This window comes from Cottoperca gobio, chromosome 8, assembly GCF_900634415.1.
Source record: "Cottoperca gobio chromosome 8, fCotGob3.1, whole genome shotgun sequence".
Taxonomy (NCBI): Eukaryota; Metazoa; Chordata; class Actinopteri; order Perciformes; family Bovichtidae; genus Cottoperca; species Cottoperca gobio.
Genome location: NC_041362.1, coordinates 9,661,233 through 9,676,232, shown reverse-complemented (window position 1 = coordinate 9,676,232; position 15,000 = coordinate 9,661,233). Strand labels below are relative to the sequence as shown.

General features: G+C 41.5%; 2 protein-coding genes across 4 annotated transcripts in view; both read right to left on the bottom strand.

Annotated features, from left to right (window-relative positions):
- The window catches only part of crebbpb (CREB binding lysine acetyltransferase b), a 42,922-nt gene extending 40,937 nt beyond the window's left edge, over window positions 1-1,985 (bottom strand). The window contains exon 1 of one of the 2 annotated variants that reach the window (XM_029437174.1): window positions 1,121-1,985. In XM_029437174.1, the coding sequence (XP_029293034.1) occupies window positions 1,121-1,205 (85 nt within the window). In that variant the 5' untranslated portion in view covers window positions 1,206-1,985. The remainder of the gene's footprint in view (window positions 1-1,120) is intronic. The other variant, XM_029437175.1, reaches the window with a different exon arrangement.
- Window positions 1,986-2,259: 274 nt separating this feature from the next.
- The window catches only part of LOC115011853 (adenylate cyclase 9), a 35,541-nt gene continuing 22,800 nt past the window's right edge, over window positions 2,260-15,000 (bottom strand). The window contains exons 2-10 of one of the 2 annotated variants that reach the window (XM_029437097.1): window positions 13,147-13,319; window positions 11,457-11,567; window positions 10,809-11,065; window positions 10,544-10,646; window positions 9,730-9,938; window positions 8,543-8,702; window positions 8,129-8,271; window positions 7,899-7,922; window positions 2,260-7,499 (exon numbers count right to left, since the gene is read on the bottom strand). In XM_029437097.1, the coding sequence (XP_029292957.1) occupies window positions 6,194-7,499; window positions 7,899-7,922; window positions 8,129-8,271; window positions 8,543-8,702; window positions 9,730-9,938; window positions 10,544-10,646; window positions 10,809-11,065; window positions 11,457-11,567; window positions 13,147-13,319 (2,486 nt within the window). In that variant the 3' untranslated portion in view covers window positions 2,260-6,193. The remainder of the gene's footprint in view (window positions 7,500-7,898; window positions 7,923-8,128; window positions 8,272-8,542; window positions 8,703-9,729; window positions 9,939-10,543; window positions 10,647-10,808; window positions 11,066-11,456; window positions 11,568-13,146; window positions 13,320-15,000) is intronic. The other variant, XM_029437098.1, reaches the window with a different exon arrangement.

Here is a 15,000-nt window from a genome sequence, read left to right as displayed (position 1 = left end):
CCCTTCTGGACAGTAATAGTTGATATAATAACTAAAACAAATAATGACCACTGTAAAATGTCCCAGTACAAAATAGGGCTGGGGATGTATAAGATCCTAAAGAATAAATCTATTAGAAATAAAAGCCAAGCCCATGACATGCAATAAACATTCCTGTACATGCCCATATTAATGTATAACCAGGACACTTACAACTGGTTATGTATGCTGAAAACATAACGCTCACAACTTTTATGCAGAGGGTGGCATACCATCAGCTGCTATTTTATGGAATTATGCAAAGCGTAGTCTTTCGGTGTATTTTCCCAGATACATTTTTAACCCAACCCATTCAAGGATTTTGTTGAATGAGAGAAGGGCTGAGCCTTCAGAGGCAGACTGACTAATAGTGAGAGATTATCTTTCAATCAGACAACACAGGTTCAAGCGCTCGTGCTGTATCTGCACTGCTGAAGAGGCAACGAGCAAGACACCAGCTCCAGGGATACAGAGGCAGCATGTGAAGCAAGACAGTTTTTCTTTAAAAAAAAAGAAAAAGGAGTTCGGGAGAAGATCACAATATTTGTTTTAGCATGACTGGCTAATAAATGAGCAGGTGCATCGAGACTACTTAAAACGGCATCAATCCAAAAAGAAGGAAAAAAGGAAACCAACGCCTGATACCCCTGCAGATGTACGGTCAACATTGTATCACCTGTATCTAAGATGATGGGTAAACGCTACTACTATGTTTTTTTCTTTAAAACTTAACTTTTAACCCTTTAAGACTGAAAAGTTAGGAGTATACTCTCCCTCTTGACTAATTCTCATGTGATGAAGAGGCAGTGAGTTTGCACTTTTTATATTAATTGCAATTTGTGGCAGTTCTCAATCTGCTGTCGATGTAATCATATAATCCTGCAGGGACTTGTTGTACTGCAACGCTAGTTTTCCTGTGATATTTGCACAGCACAGCTGAAGTAGCGGATGGCTTTACTTTAAGGTAGCGCTTTTCCTAAAAGGTGGATGCATCCCGACTTTTTTTTTGTAAGTGTACATGTTTAATACATATAAATGTTGTTGCAAAAGCACATCCTCCTTGTCAGTGTGTAACATTTGTAAAACTATGTATTGTCCTTACCTGGGCCATCTGATACTGAGAGAGGTGAATTAAGCTTGGGTCGCTTTGCAGTGGGGGGTCCGACATCCAGCAGATTGTCAGCCATCCTGGTCGGCAAATTTTATGAATGGCTTATGATGCAGGAAAAATAATAACAGGATCAGTCCAACTTGTCAGTTTCGGGCTCGTAAAAATTGGTAACTTTTCCTAACGTTGCGCGTAAAGGAGAAATTTAACTGGGTTTTTTTTCTTGACTGGCAGACTGGCGAATAGCTGCCTGGAGAAAAAAGGTTTCAAAAGAAAGGCAACAGCGCCACGCTTCGCCGCCGAAGATCACCCCATGATAATCCAACACCCAACACCCACATAATTATCCTCAATAATAACGTCCAAAAATTATTTCAGTTCGAGAAAAATAAATAAAAATCAATCATAAAATATTACACAAGGCGTAAGCAAATCCCTTTCTCCGCAGATCGCCGGTTTCACGTCTGTACAGAATCATCTTTTTCGCAGTCGAAACGAGCAGCCATAAAATCAATTTTAGGCTTAAATAAAAAGAGCAAAATTCAAAAAATATTTTCTATGAGGTGGATTATTTTTGTCGTCGCTGTCTCCCGGTAAATACAGCGTCTCGGGACGTAGAAACGGCGAGAAACGGCGCTCTCCAAAAGGGAAATCAAATATACAGTGGGCTTTCGAGACGATAAAAACCCATGTAATCCTCACATGTTTGCATTAATTCTCATCGGAAGGACAAACACTTCGATTTTCTGCACGAAAAAACCCGTTTGAGCCCGGACTGAGTAGCTCCGATCGGTTTTTAAAATTAATGCTTCCCCCGAAATCCCGATTCTGAGCCGCGTCAAGATGGCGGCTGTTGATTCCTCCGATACAAAAAAAAAAAGTTTTTTTTTCTTCCCAGCTAGACATTGGGGGGGAGGAGGGAGCGGTGTCGCGCTATGACGCCCTGACGTAAACCTGTGTCCCACCGTGCGTCATGTGGACGTACGTTAAATTGCCTCTAGGGGTGGAATAACCCCAAAAAATTAAATGTACTATGTTATTACCGGCTTTAAACTTCAATACATACTACAATCACATAGCAGTCAATAACACAAATAGAAAATACATACTTAAGATATTAGCAGTATTCCTAATAGTTCCTACATATTTATTTTATTCATTACACATTGTACAAATATACACCATTAAAATGCTGCTTACAAGTTAATGCATCAATAACAATAAAGCTAAAATATATAATAATGTAAGATTCTACCAAGTGGCTATTCCGCATTATGGGCACTTTTACCTTTCACACTTTACATTTTGCTAATGATACTATTGTACTTTTGTTCAATTATGATTTTGAATGCAGGACTTTTTATACTGCGCTTTTACTTAAGTAAATAATTTGAATACCTCTCCCTGAACTTCATATTATAGTGTCCCATCAAAACATACATACTCAAATCATTCCTGAGCTGTCAAATTATAGTAAATGTGCTCAAACAAAGGCGCTAAGTAATTCTCGATACCCTGTTTGGCTACCAGTAAATACCAGTGGTAGAAAATGTAACTAGAGTAAAAGTAACAATAAGTAAAATACGAAGTTAATGTTCTGAATTTAAAATCTTACTTAAGTGATAGTACATAACTTATATGAGCAAAACGTAGGCAGATATAAATTATTGAACGTAAAAGTAATTATTATGCAGCATAACTGTTCCTGCTATTTTGCATGTATTATTGCATTATCACTACTGATTTAAAAACACATAAACATCATTTAATCTTGCAGCTGGTTTGAAGTGGGACTAATTTAAACTCCTTTATATGATGTTGGGTAATTTGATCGATAACAATGTTTCATATTTTATGAACGCGTCTAATGTTTTGTTTGTACAATCTTAATCTACAAAAGCAACACTGTACGGCAATGGAGTAGTATAGTGTAAAATACATACAGTGTAAAACAGCATAAAACAGAAATAATCAAGTAAAGTACAAGTACAGAACCTAATGTCGTATACAAGCTATAAACTCAACCGGACAACATTTCCCAGCAACTTATTTTATTCAATTTTAACCTTCACTTGCATACCTATTAGCGTGCTATATACAAAAACATTTCTATAGTAAGCAAAAATGCATTAAAAGTTGGCTGTAGCAGCCTACTGAAATACTTCCTACCTGCAGACTTCTAGTAGTGTCTCGCTCATTTTATTTGGCCAGTTAAAATGTTAAGAAAAGGAAAAAAGGACGTCTGTATGATTGAAGCCTTTTTGTCCTAGCATGTCATACTTTTTGAAATGATGAGATTAGAGCATCTCTTCTAAAAACACACAACCACACAGTTTTTACACACATGCAGGCAAACAGAACACACAAGTATTATTCCAACATTGGTAAAATTACCCAGTTCTTTAAGATTATTTAATACTCTTGTACATGCGCTTATATAAATAATAGAAAATGCTCAGATACTATACAATATAAAGGCATACTGTACATAAAAAGTGAGCACCTTGTGCAAATGTGTGTTAGCGGTGAATATATAAATGACCGTTCTTGAACGTGCACGACAAAACCTGCAAATTAAGAAGATAAGATATACAAAGAACCTCCTCAAGTGATGGCAACAACCCTCTTTGGCATCAAAGTTCTTACGGTGTGACATTCTGCTGGGTCAGAATGTCACTCACTTCTCCATAAATCAAACCAACATTTAAGATCATGTTTGTAGCAATGATCAAGTGGCATTCAAAACTATGAGTTGACACCCCTGTCTTATTGTTCTTGTACTAATCCAAAATCTTTTAATCAAAATGACCAAGGAGTAACAAAAAGAAAAGGAAGCGTATAAACTTCACCTGACACTCAAGTATCATGTCCTCTATTAAGCACTTCACCATGAAAAATAACAATTATTCTAAGCGTCCCTTTATTGTAGTATAACAAAAACACATTTTGGTAAAAGGGTTGTGTGCTCATAAGCGTGAAGTAGGTGCATTTCCCTTTCAAACTCCTTATTATTGCATCAACCAAACTCAATCCAAGCAGTAGATACAGAACACGATGGAAGGAAACAAAAAGGAATTAAAAAAAAATGCAATAAGTACAATTAATGTTGAATGTTTACATTTAATATTGTATGTATTAAGAAAAGGCACTGCTAAACGTTTTATAACCATAGAAAACCTCATCAAAATTAAAGGGGATTTAAGCGCAAAAGTTGACATTCTCCTGCTTATGTACACCATAAGCTTTAGAGAAGTATTCAGTGTCTTAAGAAACTTAAGCAACTAAGAGCAGACAGTGAAAAAAGATAAGAAAAATCAAGTACAAAGTTAAAAAGGCACAAACAAAAAACTAATTATTCATTTATTAGGCATTTGTTGAAATAACTTGTTTGATGATAAAAGAAGGCAAAAGTGTTCCTTGTTTTTCTGCAAATGTTGTACTTAAAAGTACTGATTGGTTAAGGTGTTGTTGCGGATATTGAAACATCAGAAATAAGACAGTGAAGCGGATTTCATGGTAAAACCTTTTGCCTCTGAGCACACAATCCCTTTTGCTTAAAAAACAAGAGAAAAACATGTAACAGCAACAGAGATGTACAGTTTAATCAGTTAGATGTCCTTAGTCATCTGACATAATCGCATGAAATCAATGGAGGTCGAAAAGAAAAAGTAAAAACACCAATTATACAAAATACATCTGTTGCACTGCCTTAGCATTTAAAGTGCTGCTATTACATTAAGTTTCATGCCATTGAATGTATGAAGCAGCTAATGCATCCAGCGGTTTCCAGCTAGTAATATCTTTCAAAAATCATAGAAATTAAAGACTGGAGCTTCACATGTTAAGTTCAAGTTTTGTGTAACAATAAATACAAGAAAACACATTTAGTTTTGATTTTGTGACATTCCACTTTGATTATCCGTGTCTCAAAACACCTATCAACTACCACACAGTGTAATCCATAGCAACACCTAGAGAGTTGTCTTCTCTAATTGATCTACAGTCACGACCCTCTACAGGTACAGCAGTGCCTCGTAGGATCCATTGAAATACTCATCAACACTTAACACAGCTTGGATACCCAGAAGAGCCTGGTTCATGGGGGAGGGCACAGACACGAGTAACAGTTTACCTCATCTACAATGCTGCTGTTTTTGCAAGCATGCTGATTAAGTGTAGTGTAGCTGAGACCAATCGTGCCTCAGTATTGCAGCGATACACAGATCTTAACCGAGGCAAGAGAAAAAGCTGCCACATCAGCAACAAATACTTTTCTTTTTTTTGACTATGTTTCACCAAGTTAGTTGATTAACTCAGAGGCACCTCTTCTCATTAAACCCTGCATGATCTTGTTACTACACAGACACATACAAACACACACACACACGCACACATTGTATGCATGCAAAGACACTCATACGACACGCAGCTCAGCCTCGTCTGCCTTTAGCCTGTACTGATTAGTTTCTGTTGTGCTTTTCATGAAGAGTTTTCTGGTTCTCATGAAGAACATGGGAACATGCTCTGTTGCATGCTAGTGTAGATTTTATTCAAACTTCTCTAGGAGTAAGGTCTTATTCCCCACATTGTGATTCTCTTCATGTTGTAGCACTTTCGATATGTATCGTGAGCTCTTCTTTGATAAAAGGCAAAATAGCAAAGCATAGTTTACAAGGTTTTAACAAAAGCTAAGCAGTTGTTCCAAAAGGTTTGCTTATTTACAGTTTTCCCTTTATTTTATTCTTCCCATACTCAAAAAAGGCTTAGTCTAAACATTATACTACTCTAAAGGCACTTAAACGACATTTGAAAGAAATCATTAAGATTAAAGGTGCACAGATAATCAAGTTAATGGGAGACTATGCGATCTGTAGCAGGCAAGAGAAGGTTCAGAGTCAGCCATTACATCTTCCCATTTCCTCTGTGTGTCCCTGCCTGACACTCACTTTGAGGTCCATCCAGCACACTCCACTGATCATATCAGCCAATAAGATTTACACTACAAGAGGCAGGTACAAGAGCTTAAAGGGTAGAGGATTTACAATAAAGTGCCATTATAGCAAATTCTTAAAGTCTGGTTAACTCTCCAACATTACTGTCATGAGCATCATCACATTTGTCCTTCTTGATGTCTTTCTGGGACGTTTGGGGTGTATTTTGCTGGGACGAGATGAGGAGCTGTTTGTTACTCGCAGAAGAAGGAGGTCCTTCTCGGTGAGACGTAGATAGCCTGGCATGAGAGGTTTCTGTAGAGGGACGCCTTTCACGGCTGTCCGCCTCTTTGCCATAGCTAAGCCCTGTGGTAGTAGAGGATCCAGCGCTGGTACTGGGTACCATAGTATGTGTACTGCTTGCAGTTATACTGGTTGTGGGCACCATGCTGGCGATTTCATCAGTGGGTGAGCGTCCGATGCTACCATCCACCTGTGCCCGGATCTCCGGTGAGACTGAGAGTTGGTACTGAGGCACAGGGCCACTGTCACTGCTCTTCGGGTAAAGGAAGGTCTTCATCTGACCTTTGCCTTTGACGTTAACTGTGCCACGATAATCAAACTCATAATCCATAGCACTGAGAACACAATAGCTCTCCTCGCTGACCTGGACACGACACTCCACACCTGTTGTATCCATGCGACTGGCAATGTTGACCGTGTCTCCCCAGATATCGTAGAGGAGCTTAGTGGTGCCAATCACCCCCGCTGTTAGAGGCCCGTGATTGAATCCAATGCGAAGCTTGAAGCCAAAGCCCAGCATGTTTTTGTTGAAGTCGTCCACCACACGCATCATTTCAAGGGCAAATTCGAAAAGAGCGCGGAGGTGGGCATGAGGATGTGCCGCATCTGCACATTGCTGCGCATTGAGTCCTGCTGCTGCCATGTACGTGGCTCCGATGGTCTTGATCTTTTCCATATTGGAGAAGGTAGGCTTCCGCAACAGCTCATCAAAGTCTCCAATTAGCTCGTTGAGGACACGGTAGCACTCCTTGCCTCCCTCGTAGCTCTCCTCATAAAACTCACTGAAGTTAACTATACTGGCAAATATGACACCCACATTGTCGTGGTTTTTGGAGTAACTCTGGGTAACCTTCAGCTGCTCGGCCACATGGATGGGGATTATATTGCGAAGCAGCCAGTCGGCCTGGTCCCTCATGTTCTGGATCTTGATGCGGTGTTGATCAGCCTCCACGTTGCCATGATAATGTAGGCGGTGACTGACCTCAAATTCGCGGTTGAGGAACAAAATCAGGAGAAGGACCAGGAAGAAGGCCACGCAGGCCTCAGGGCCCAGCAGGTCCTGTGGGTTTGGGTCTGCTGGGATTTCAGACATGACGATGGAGCTGTTGCTGTTGCTGTTATTGCTCTGGACATCCGACCTGGTGGTGGAGAGAGAGAGAGAGAGAAAAAAAGAAGAAAGAGAGAAAAAAAGAAGAAAGAGAGAAAAAAAGAAGAAAGAGAGAGAGAGAGAGAGAGAGAGAGAGAGAGAGAGAGAGAGAGAGAGAGAGAGAGAGAGAGAGAGAGAAATGCAAGAAAATAGTAAAACAGAAGATTAGAATAAGCATTTTGCTCAGAAATACATTTGCAGCTTTTATAGCTGTAAGTAATCACTACTAAATTGGGTTTTGGCATAAATTGCTTGGACATATTTCAACTTTCCATCATGCAGGCAACACACAAGAGTGATCAACTGTCTACCAAAAATAAGTAAAATAACTGTATGATGAGCAGGTACAAACTAGTACACTAACAATGCTAACAATAATCATTGTACTTACCAGAAAAACAGACTCTTAGCAACACTGGAAGAGATAAAACACAAACAGCACTAATTAATGCATCAAGTGCATGTAGAACCAGCACTATCCAACATCTTCTTCTCTTGAAATGCCAATGAGTAACCCAGTGTCATCACATTATCTCTACACTATTACTGAAAACTCAATTCAATTCTATCACATTTGTCAAATCTGTTATTTTATTTCATTGTCTCTTCAGTGTGTCATACCTGCAGGGGGAGATGAAGAGCAAGGCAAGCAGTGCTAGTCCCACCAAAGTCGCTAGAACTGAGCGCATCCAGTAGCTGAGTTGGCAGAAGTTACAGTACTGAATGATAGCTATGATGACAGCACAGCAGATGAACATGGTGAACTGGGGAAAATATGGGGCACAGAGTCATTAGTCAAAGGAGTGCATAAGATTATCATACAAATGAATGTGACTGTCAGCAATATTAACATACTGTCCAGCTAAAAGACATATTCTGAATATAAATAAGTCAGATGCATGGCAGCCCTACAGGTGAGGTGCTTTACTAGTCAGAAGCAAAACTCAACTCAAATCTGCTATGAAGACAGCAATCAAATAACAATGCTAGTTTTCAACACATAAACATAGAGAAAATATGAAACTTCAAATCCACCTGAATGGAGAGATGCATGTCACAGGTAACGTGGGAAAAGACGGCCACAGTGGGCAGAGACACCAGGACGGCTCCTATAAAGTGACGCGCTAACCAGCCTGAAACCGCTCCCATCAGCACTCGAGTGCAGTTCAGCACACTGTCCAGGTAGAAAGCCATACTGGGGAAGAAAAACAATACACTGCGATTGACATTGAGATTATTACGATGTATTTGAGATAATGTTATTGAAGTGTTTATGTGATACATGAGTGTCCCGTCCTGATCCCAACCTGAATAATAAACTGATTCCAGACATGATTGTCACAAAGCTTCTCAGTACTTGAACACAAAGCAGGGGTCAGTAAACAAGACCTATTCATTTTACGGATGAATGCGGATTTTGGCTGACAAATATATTTGTATGTGGGTATCTGAAAATAATACAAATACAAATTTCAGAGGATTTCCTCCTTGATTACACGTTCAGATTTTGTAATGCTTTTCCCAAAAACCATGACCTCACACTCACATAGCCCCTGCTTGCGCTTAGATTTGTTCTGCTTCTGCACTTAGATATATTGTTGCTTGCACAGATTTCCTGCGCTCATTTTATTCCAAAAGCCTGGGACCTACATATAATAAAGCCTTGGATGTGGAAGGGGATAAATAAACCTGGTTGAAGAATAACCGCCCGTCTGGGACGCTCCAAATGTAAAGCAAACGCGCCCGCAACAAGGTAGGGATCATTTCATTGGTCAGCGCTACACCTGGCATTCTATTGGTCGGGGTTGTTGTCATAATAATAATAATAATAATAAATTGTATTTGTAAAGCGTCTTTCAAAGCTACAAGTAATCTCAAGGCGCTAAAAATATCAAATGTATGTCGAGACTTCCCTAGTCCTAAAACAAGTTCCTTTCATATTAAAACTATTTTTCAATTGCAGTTGCCTGATGACTTCAAGTGTGTAAAGATAATCCTATTAGCCTGCATACAAACAACACCCATTCAGTTCCTCTGTCCTTTGTATAAGGAGTCTAAATACAGACCGTTTCTGTTAAAATACTAACTAATTAAAACTGCAGGGCCGTATGTAACAATACATTCTATACATGTGGGATGGAGGCTTCTGACATTGTATCGCAGGCTTGATCTAGCTCATGGGCCCGCAGTTTAAAATCCATACTCTCTATTCAGTATCTCACCGTATCGCAAACAGCAGAGCCAGAGCCTCCAACAGGGTGACTACAGCTGTGAGAATGAGTGCTGGTGTGGACAAACTCTGCTGGGTGACAAGTGGTCGAAGGAAACAGGCCAGTGAGAGAGCCAGAAACACTAAACAGCACAGCAGCATGTCCAGGAAAGAACTGAATGTTGGACTGGCAAAAGTCTGAACCGCTGCTCGGGTTTCCACCTGGGGGCGGGGGGTGGGGGGGTGGGGGTGACAGACAAAGGCATAGCAGAAATTAAAACTCTATAACATTTCTAAGAATATTAATGAACATTAGGTATATAAGGTATTACATTAGGTATTCATAACAAATAGTCTAGTGAAATCTAACTAAGGAGCAGCTGCACAAATGTGTGATTAATCATTCAGCGTAACTTGGAAATTAATTATCCAATGACTTAAGTAAGTTTCTACTGAAATCTATACCAAGAGTCCATATAGCAATGTCAGTGACTAGCAACAGTTGCAGCCATGAGAGTGAAGATGCACTTCTGAGGTTACACCAGCAGAGGACATCACAAACTAATACAAAACTACTTTTAAGGTCCTGCAGTGAATTCTCTTTGCCGCAGTCTTGACTTGTCTGGCCATAACGCAGTGCTAACAGGCTTCCCAGACAAGACACAGACTCTCAGAGGAACACAAGCACAGGTAGACGCTCACAGGTGGAGACAGCAGGTGACTGGAATCACGAAAAGTCACACTTAAAGACAACTATGTTAAGCTGACATTTATGGATAATGTCAAAAATAAACAGACATGTACACTCAATAAACACACACACACACCTCCTCCTGGTAGCTTATCCGGTAAGCAGACTCCAGGCTCCTCTCCAGGAAGGTGAGGCTCAGCTTGTTTATAGGAGGTCTGTAGAAATAGTCCTTCATAAGGCTGTCACAGGGGAAAGTCATTAGAAGTTATGTTCAGTTGGGATTTTATGTTACAATCAACTATCTTAACATTGACTGGAACATCGACTTCCTGATCAACTGTACATTATTAGAGATTTGTTTAAAGCTGTGCTAATAAATTCATCATTAGGCTTATTCTAACCTGTCCTCTTTAATAACATCCACAAAGTGAGCATCGCTCCTCTCCCTGAAGTTCTTTGAACGTAAAGGGATGAGTGCTGAGTGGTCCATGCCCAAAGCTCCACCACTCCACGTCTTCTTCTCCTTCTCCTGCAGCATCTCGCACAGCGACGTCTGGCTGTTGTTCAAGGCCTCCAGCTGAGGACAGAGCAGGCTGTTCAGGGCCTTGGGACTGCGCCCTGCAGAGACCGCTGGGGAACACTTCAGATTTGAAATGTCCTAAGGTGAAAAGGGGGGGGGGGGGGGGGGGGGTGGATAATGGATCTTTGCTTCGAAACAGGGCAGCAATGATATGTAGTAGTCTAAATATGAAATATAAATATAAAAAGTGTGCTATATTCACACCAATTTAATTTGTCTGTGGCACACTTTATCTGGGACTCATGGAGTTCTATTTCTTTGAACTAATTTTGATTAATCTATGTTGAACTTTTTGCTGCTGGGCTGGAGTAAATCTAACCAGAGTTGGTTCACGACGGCCCATTATTTTATGGAAAAATAACAACATATAATAAAATATACTGGACACATACAGAGAAGTCAAACATGTATCAGGTTAGATAAACAGTATTAGTAGTATCAGCTGTTCAGGTAAAAGCATCAGGCTAACCTTGCTGCTGTTGGTCTTGTGGTCGTCACGGCAGCCATTGTGCACCGCAACTTCTTCCAGAACCTGATCCTCCACTGGTATCAGAACCACACTGCAAGATATGCAAGGAGACTGCAGGAAGGTAGAGGTCGGCAGTTTGGAGGGATATGCAGCATATGGGGGGGGGGGGGCAGGAAAGAAGAAAGAAAATGAATACATTAAGAGATAAAGGAAAGCATGTGAGCAGAGTAAAAAGGGAAAGGATGGCAGAGATCGAGATTGAGAGTCTTGGGGAGGACAATAAAATCACAAAAGAGAGATGACAAAAAACATGCATCAGCGCTGATCACAACAGCAAAAGGACAAAACACTAACTATTCTGTCTTGCATCCTACACATTTAATTGGCTTAATATTATTTATTTCAGTGACGACAATGCTGTCCAGTCAGTGAAAAACGGAAAAGGAGATGCTGGGTAAACCAGAGGCGTAGAAGACATCCACACAGACTCAAGGTTTTTATTTTCATCCCACTCATCCTCTTCAACCTGAATGGAAAGTGTGTGTGTGTGTGTGTGTGTGTGTGTGTGTGTGTGTGTGTGTGTGTGTGTGTGTGTGTGTGTGTTAGTGTGTGTGTGTAAGTAAGTAAGTAAGTAAGTAAGAGAAAGACATTTGTGTGATAGTTTTGCTGTGCTATGAATGACCATGACACTGACACGTGCAACATGCGCACACTGTGTTCCTGCACGCAAACACTTCTTACCACACCTGCCCTTTGAATCCTTTCACACGTACGTCATTAAGCCTATTCTTTAGATTTTTCAGAGTGTGATCCTTCAGCGTGAGCCATAGCTGTATTTGAGCAAGAGCTACTGTAGAAGATGAAAACCTTTAACTGGAGGAGTCATCCGTTGAAGCAGAAGGAATTGAGAAGGGCATCCCATCTCCCTGCATTACCATACCACTGCTTCTCCTGCCTGCCATCATCCTCTGCCTACTCTTCCCCTCCATCCTGGCCTGGCAAAAATCTGAACGATCTGTGCAGTGATCATGGGGTGGACGTGTACAGAAATAGGAGGATAATTGGGGTGAATTTAAGGCACAGTGGTGCAGGGTTTTGAGGGTAATTATTAGGGAATAATGTTTTGCACTGTTTTGGTGAGTGCATGACGTAGTGGAAATTTCCCTTGAAGGCAGAGCTGAGGAGGACACAAGGGATGGATATGTTCTGAGTTGGTGAGCAGAACATCATGATGGGTCAGTTATTACGTAGACTGCCTGCTGGGCAGAACAGTGCTTTTCATTGCCAAATGAATAAGATCTCACTGCTTTGTTCTCAGATTCTTATTAGTGAGGATTAAATGAGGCGCTACACAAACGTGTGGGGAAACCATGTAACAATGAACAATTCAATTGCATGGTAATAGCAGGGTGTTCTTTTTCATTTATTTACTTAAATCTAAATACAAAAGGAAGCTACTTGCATGCAAAATATGAAAATATTTCTTAAAGCTTCTCGTACACCCACATAAACAAAAGTACACAGAGAGCAAAAAGATGAAAATCAAAGAGGCTGGCGCAGAACATGCAGCTCAGTTTTCTTCCTCCGGCTATATTGATGTGCAATGGAAAATGATCCCAGAAATATACTTACTTCCTCAACAACATTGCTGATGTTTCATTTCATTTTCTCAGAGATAGTGTACGCTCACCTTAGCAGTGTCTGGAGGCAGGGTGCAGGCTGAAGGAGCTACATCAGGTGTGTGCACCCTGGAAGTGGGGCACAGAGGATCGGAATGCTCATGCCCCGTCGACCCCAACTGAGAGCAGCTGCAGAGAGAGAGAGGCTCCACCTTCCTGCCAGAGATCAGGTAGGTCTTCAGGCCTGGAGAGAGAGAGAGAAGGATGTCACTGGCAGATCAGCTCTGTTCTTCCTCTCAGATCAAACTGAAACAGGCCTGAGTTGGGTTTAGTCATCCCTGTGTGCTGGTTACAGAGTTGTTTTAGGATTCAGCAGAGATTCAGTACCCGGCAGGATGAATTCCCTCACTGAATCACATTAGCAGATTCTCGCATGAATAAAAAGATGGAGAAGCAGAAAATATACATCTCTCAGTTGAAAAAGCCAAGGTCACACACATAAGTCATTCTTGCTTCCATAAACATATACATAACAATATGTGATGCATTTGCGCAAGGCTTCGTATGTTTTTTTTTTCTGTTTCTAGAAACGGACAGATAAGCCACAGAGAAAGAGGAGTGCTAAAGAGACAAACACAACAACATGAACAGATTCATTTTGTCCACTGTCGTTTCTTTTTCTGCACCCTCCTCGTCATAACTATTTCTCTGCACCATAGCCTGAGGAAGACTTTCTGTATAGAACCCTTCGACATATAATTCTTAATCTTTTTTCTCTGTAATGAGATAATTACTCTTTCATATATGCATCCCACAGGTGCATGTGCACATGCCTCTCTGTGCAGAGTTCATGCACGTTGTAAGGCCCATATGACCATGAGACAGTAACAGTTTCAGACACAACAGGCCAGGGCCAAATATTTGAACACCTGCGTCCTCCCACTTCTATCAACATGTTATCATTTCAAATCAGTCCTACAAGGTGTGTATGTGTGTGTTTGTGAAACCTTTAGCCAAATATTTTTCCCAAAATTGACCATCCATCGTCTACCGCTTATCCGGGATCGGGTCGCGGGGGCAGCAGCTCCAGTAAGGAACCCCAATCTTCCCTTCTCCGGGCCACATCCTCCAGCTCCGACTGGGGGATCCTGAGGCGTTCCCAGGCCAGAGAGGAGATATAATCTCTCCACCGAGTCCTGGGTCTTCCCCGGGGTCTCCTCCCAGCTGGATGTGCCTGGAACACCTCCCTAGGGAGGCGCCCAGGTGGCATCCTTACTAGATGCCCGAACCACCTCAACTGGCTCCTTTCAACGTAAAGGAGCAGCGGCTCTACTCCGAGTCTCTCACGGATGGCTGAGCTTCTCACCCTATCTCTAAGGGAGACGCCAGCCACCCGTCTGAGAAAACCCATTTCGGCCGCTTGTACCCGTGATCTCGTTCTTTCGGTCATGACCCAGCCTTCATGGGTCATAGGTGAGGGTAGGAACGAAGATCGACCGGTAGATTGAGAGCTTTGCCTTCTGGCTCAGCTCTCTTTTCGTCACAACGGTGCGGTAAAGTGACTGTAATACCGCCCCCCGCTGCTCCGATTCTCCGGCCAATCTCTCGCTCCATTGTCCCCTCACTCGCAAACAAGACCCCGAGGTACTTGAACTCCTTCACTTGGGGTAATGGCTCATTCCCTACCCGGAGTAGGCAATCCACCGGTTTCCTGCTGAGAGCCATGGCCTCAGATTTGGAGGTGCTGATCCTCATCCCAACCGCTTCACACTCGGCTGTGAACCGATCCAGTGACTGTTGAAGGTCACAGACCGATGATGCCATAAGGACCACATCATCTGCAAAGAGCAGCGATGAGATCCTCAGGTCACCGAACTGCAACCCCTCTCCTCCACGACTACGCCTCGATATCCTATCCATGAAAA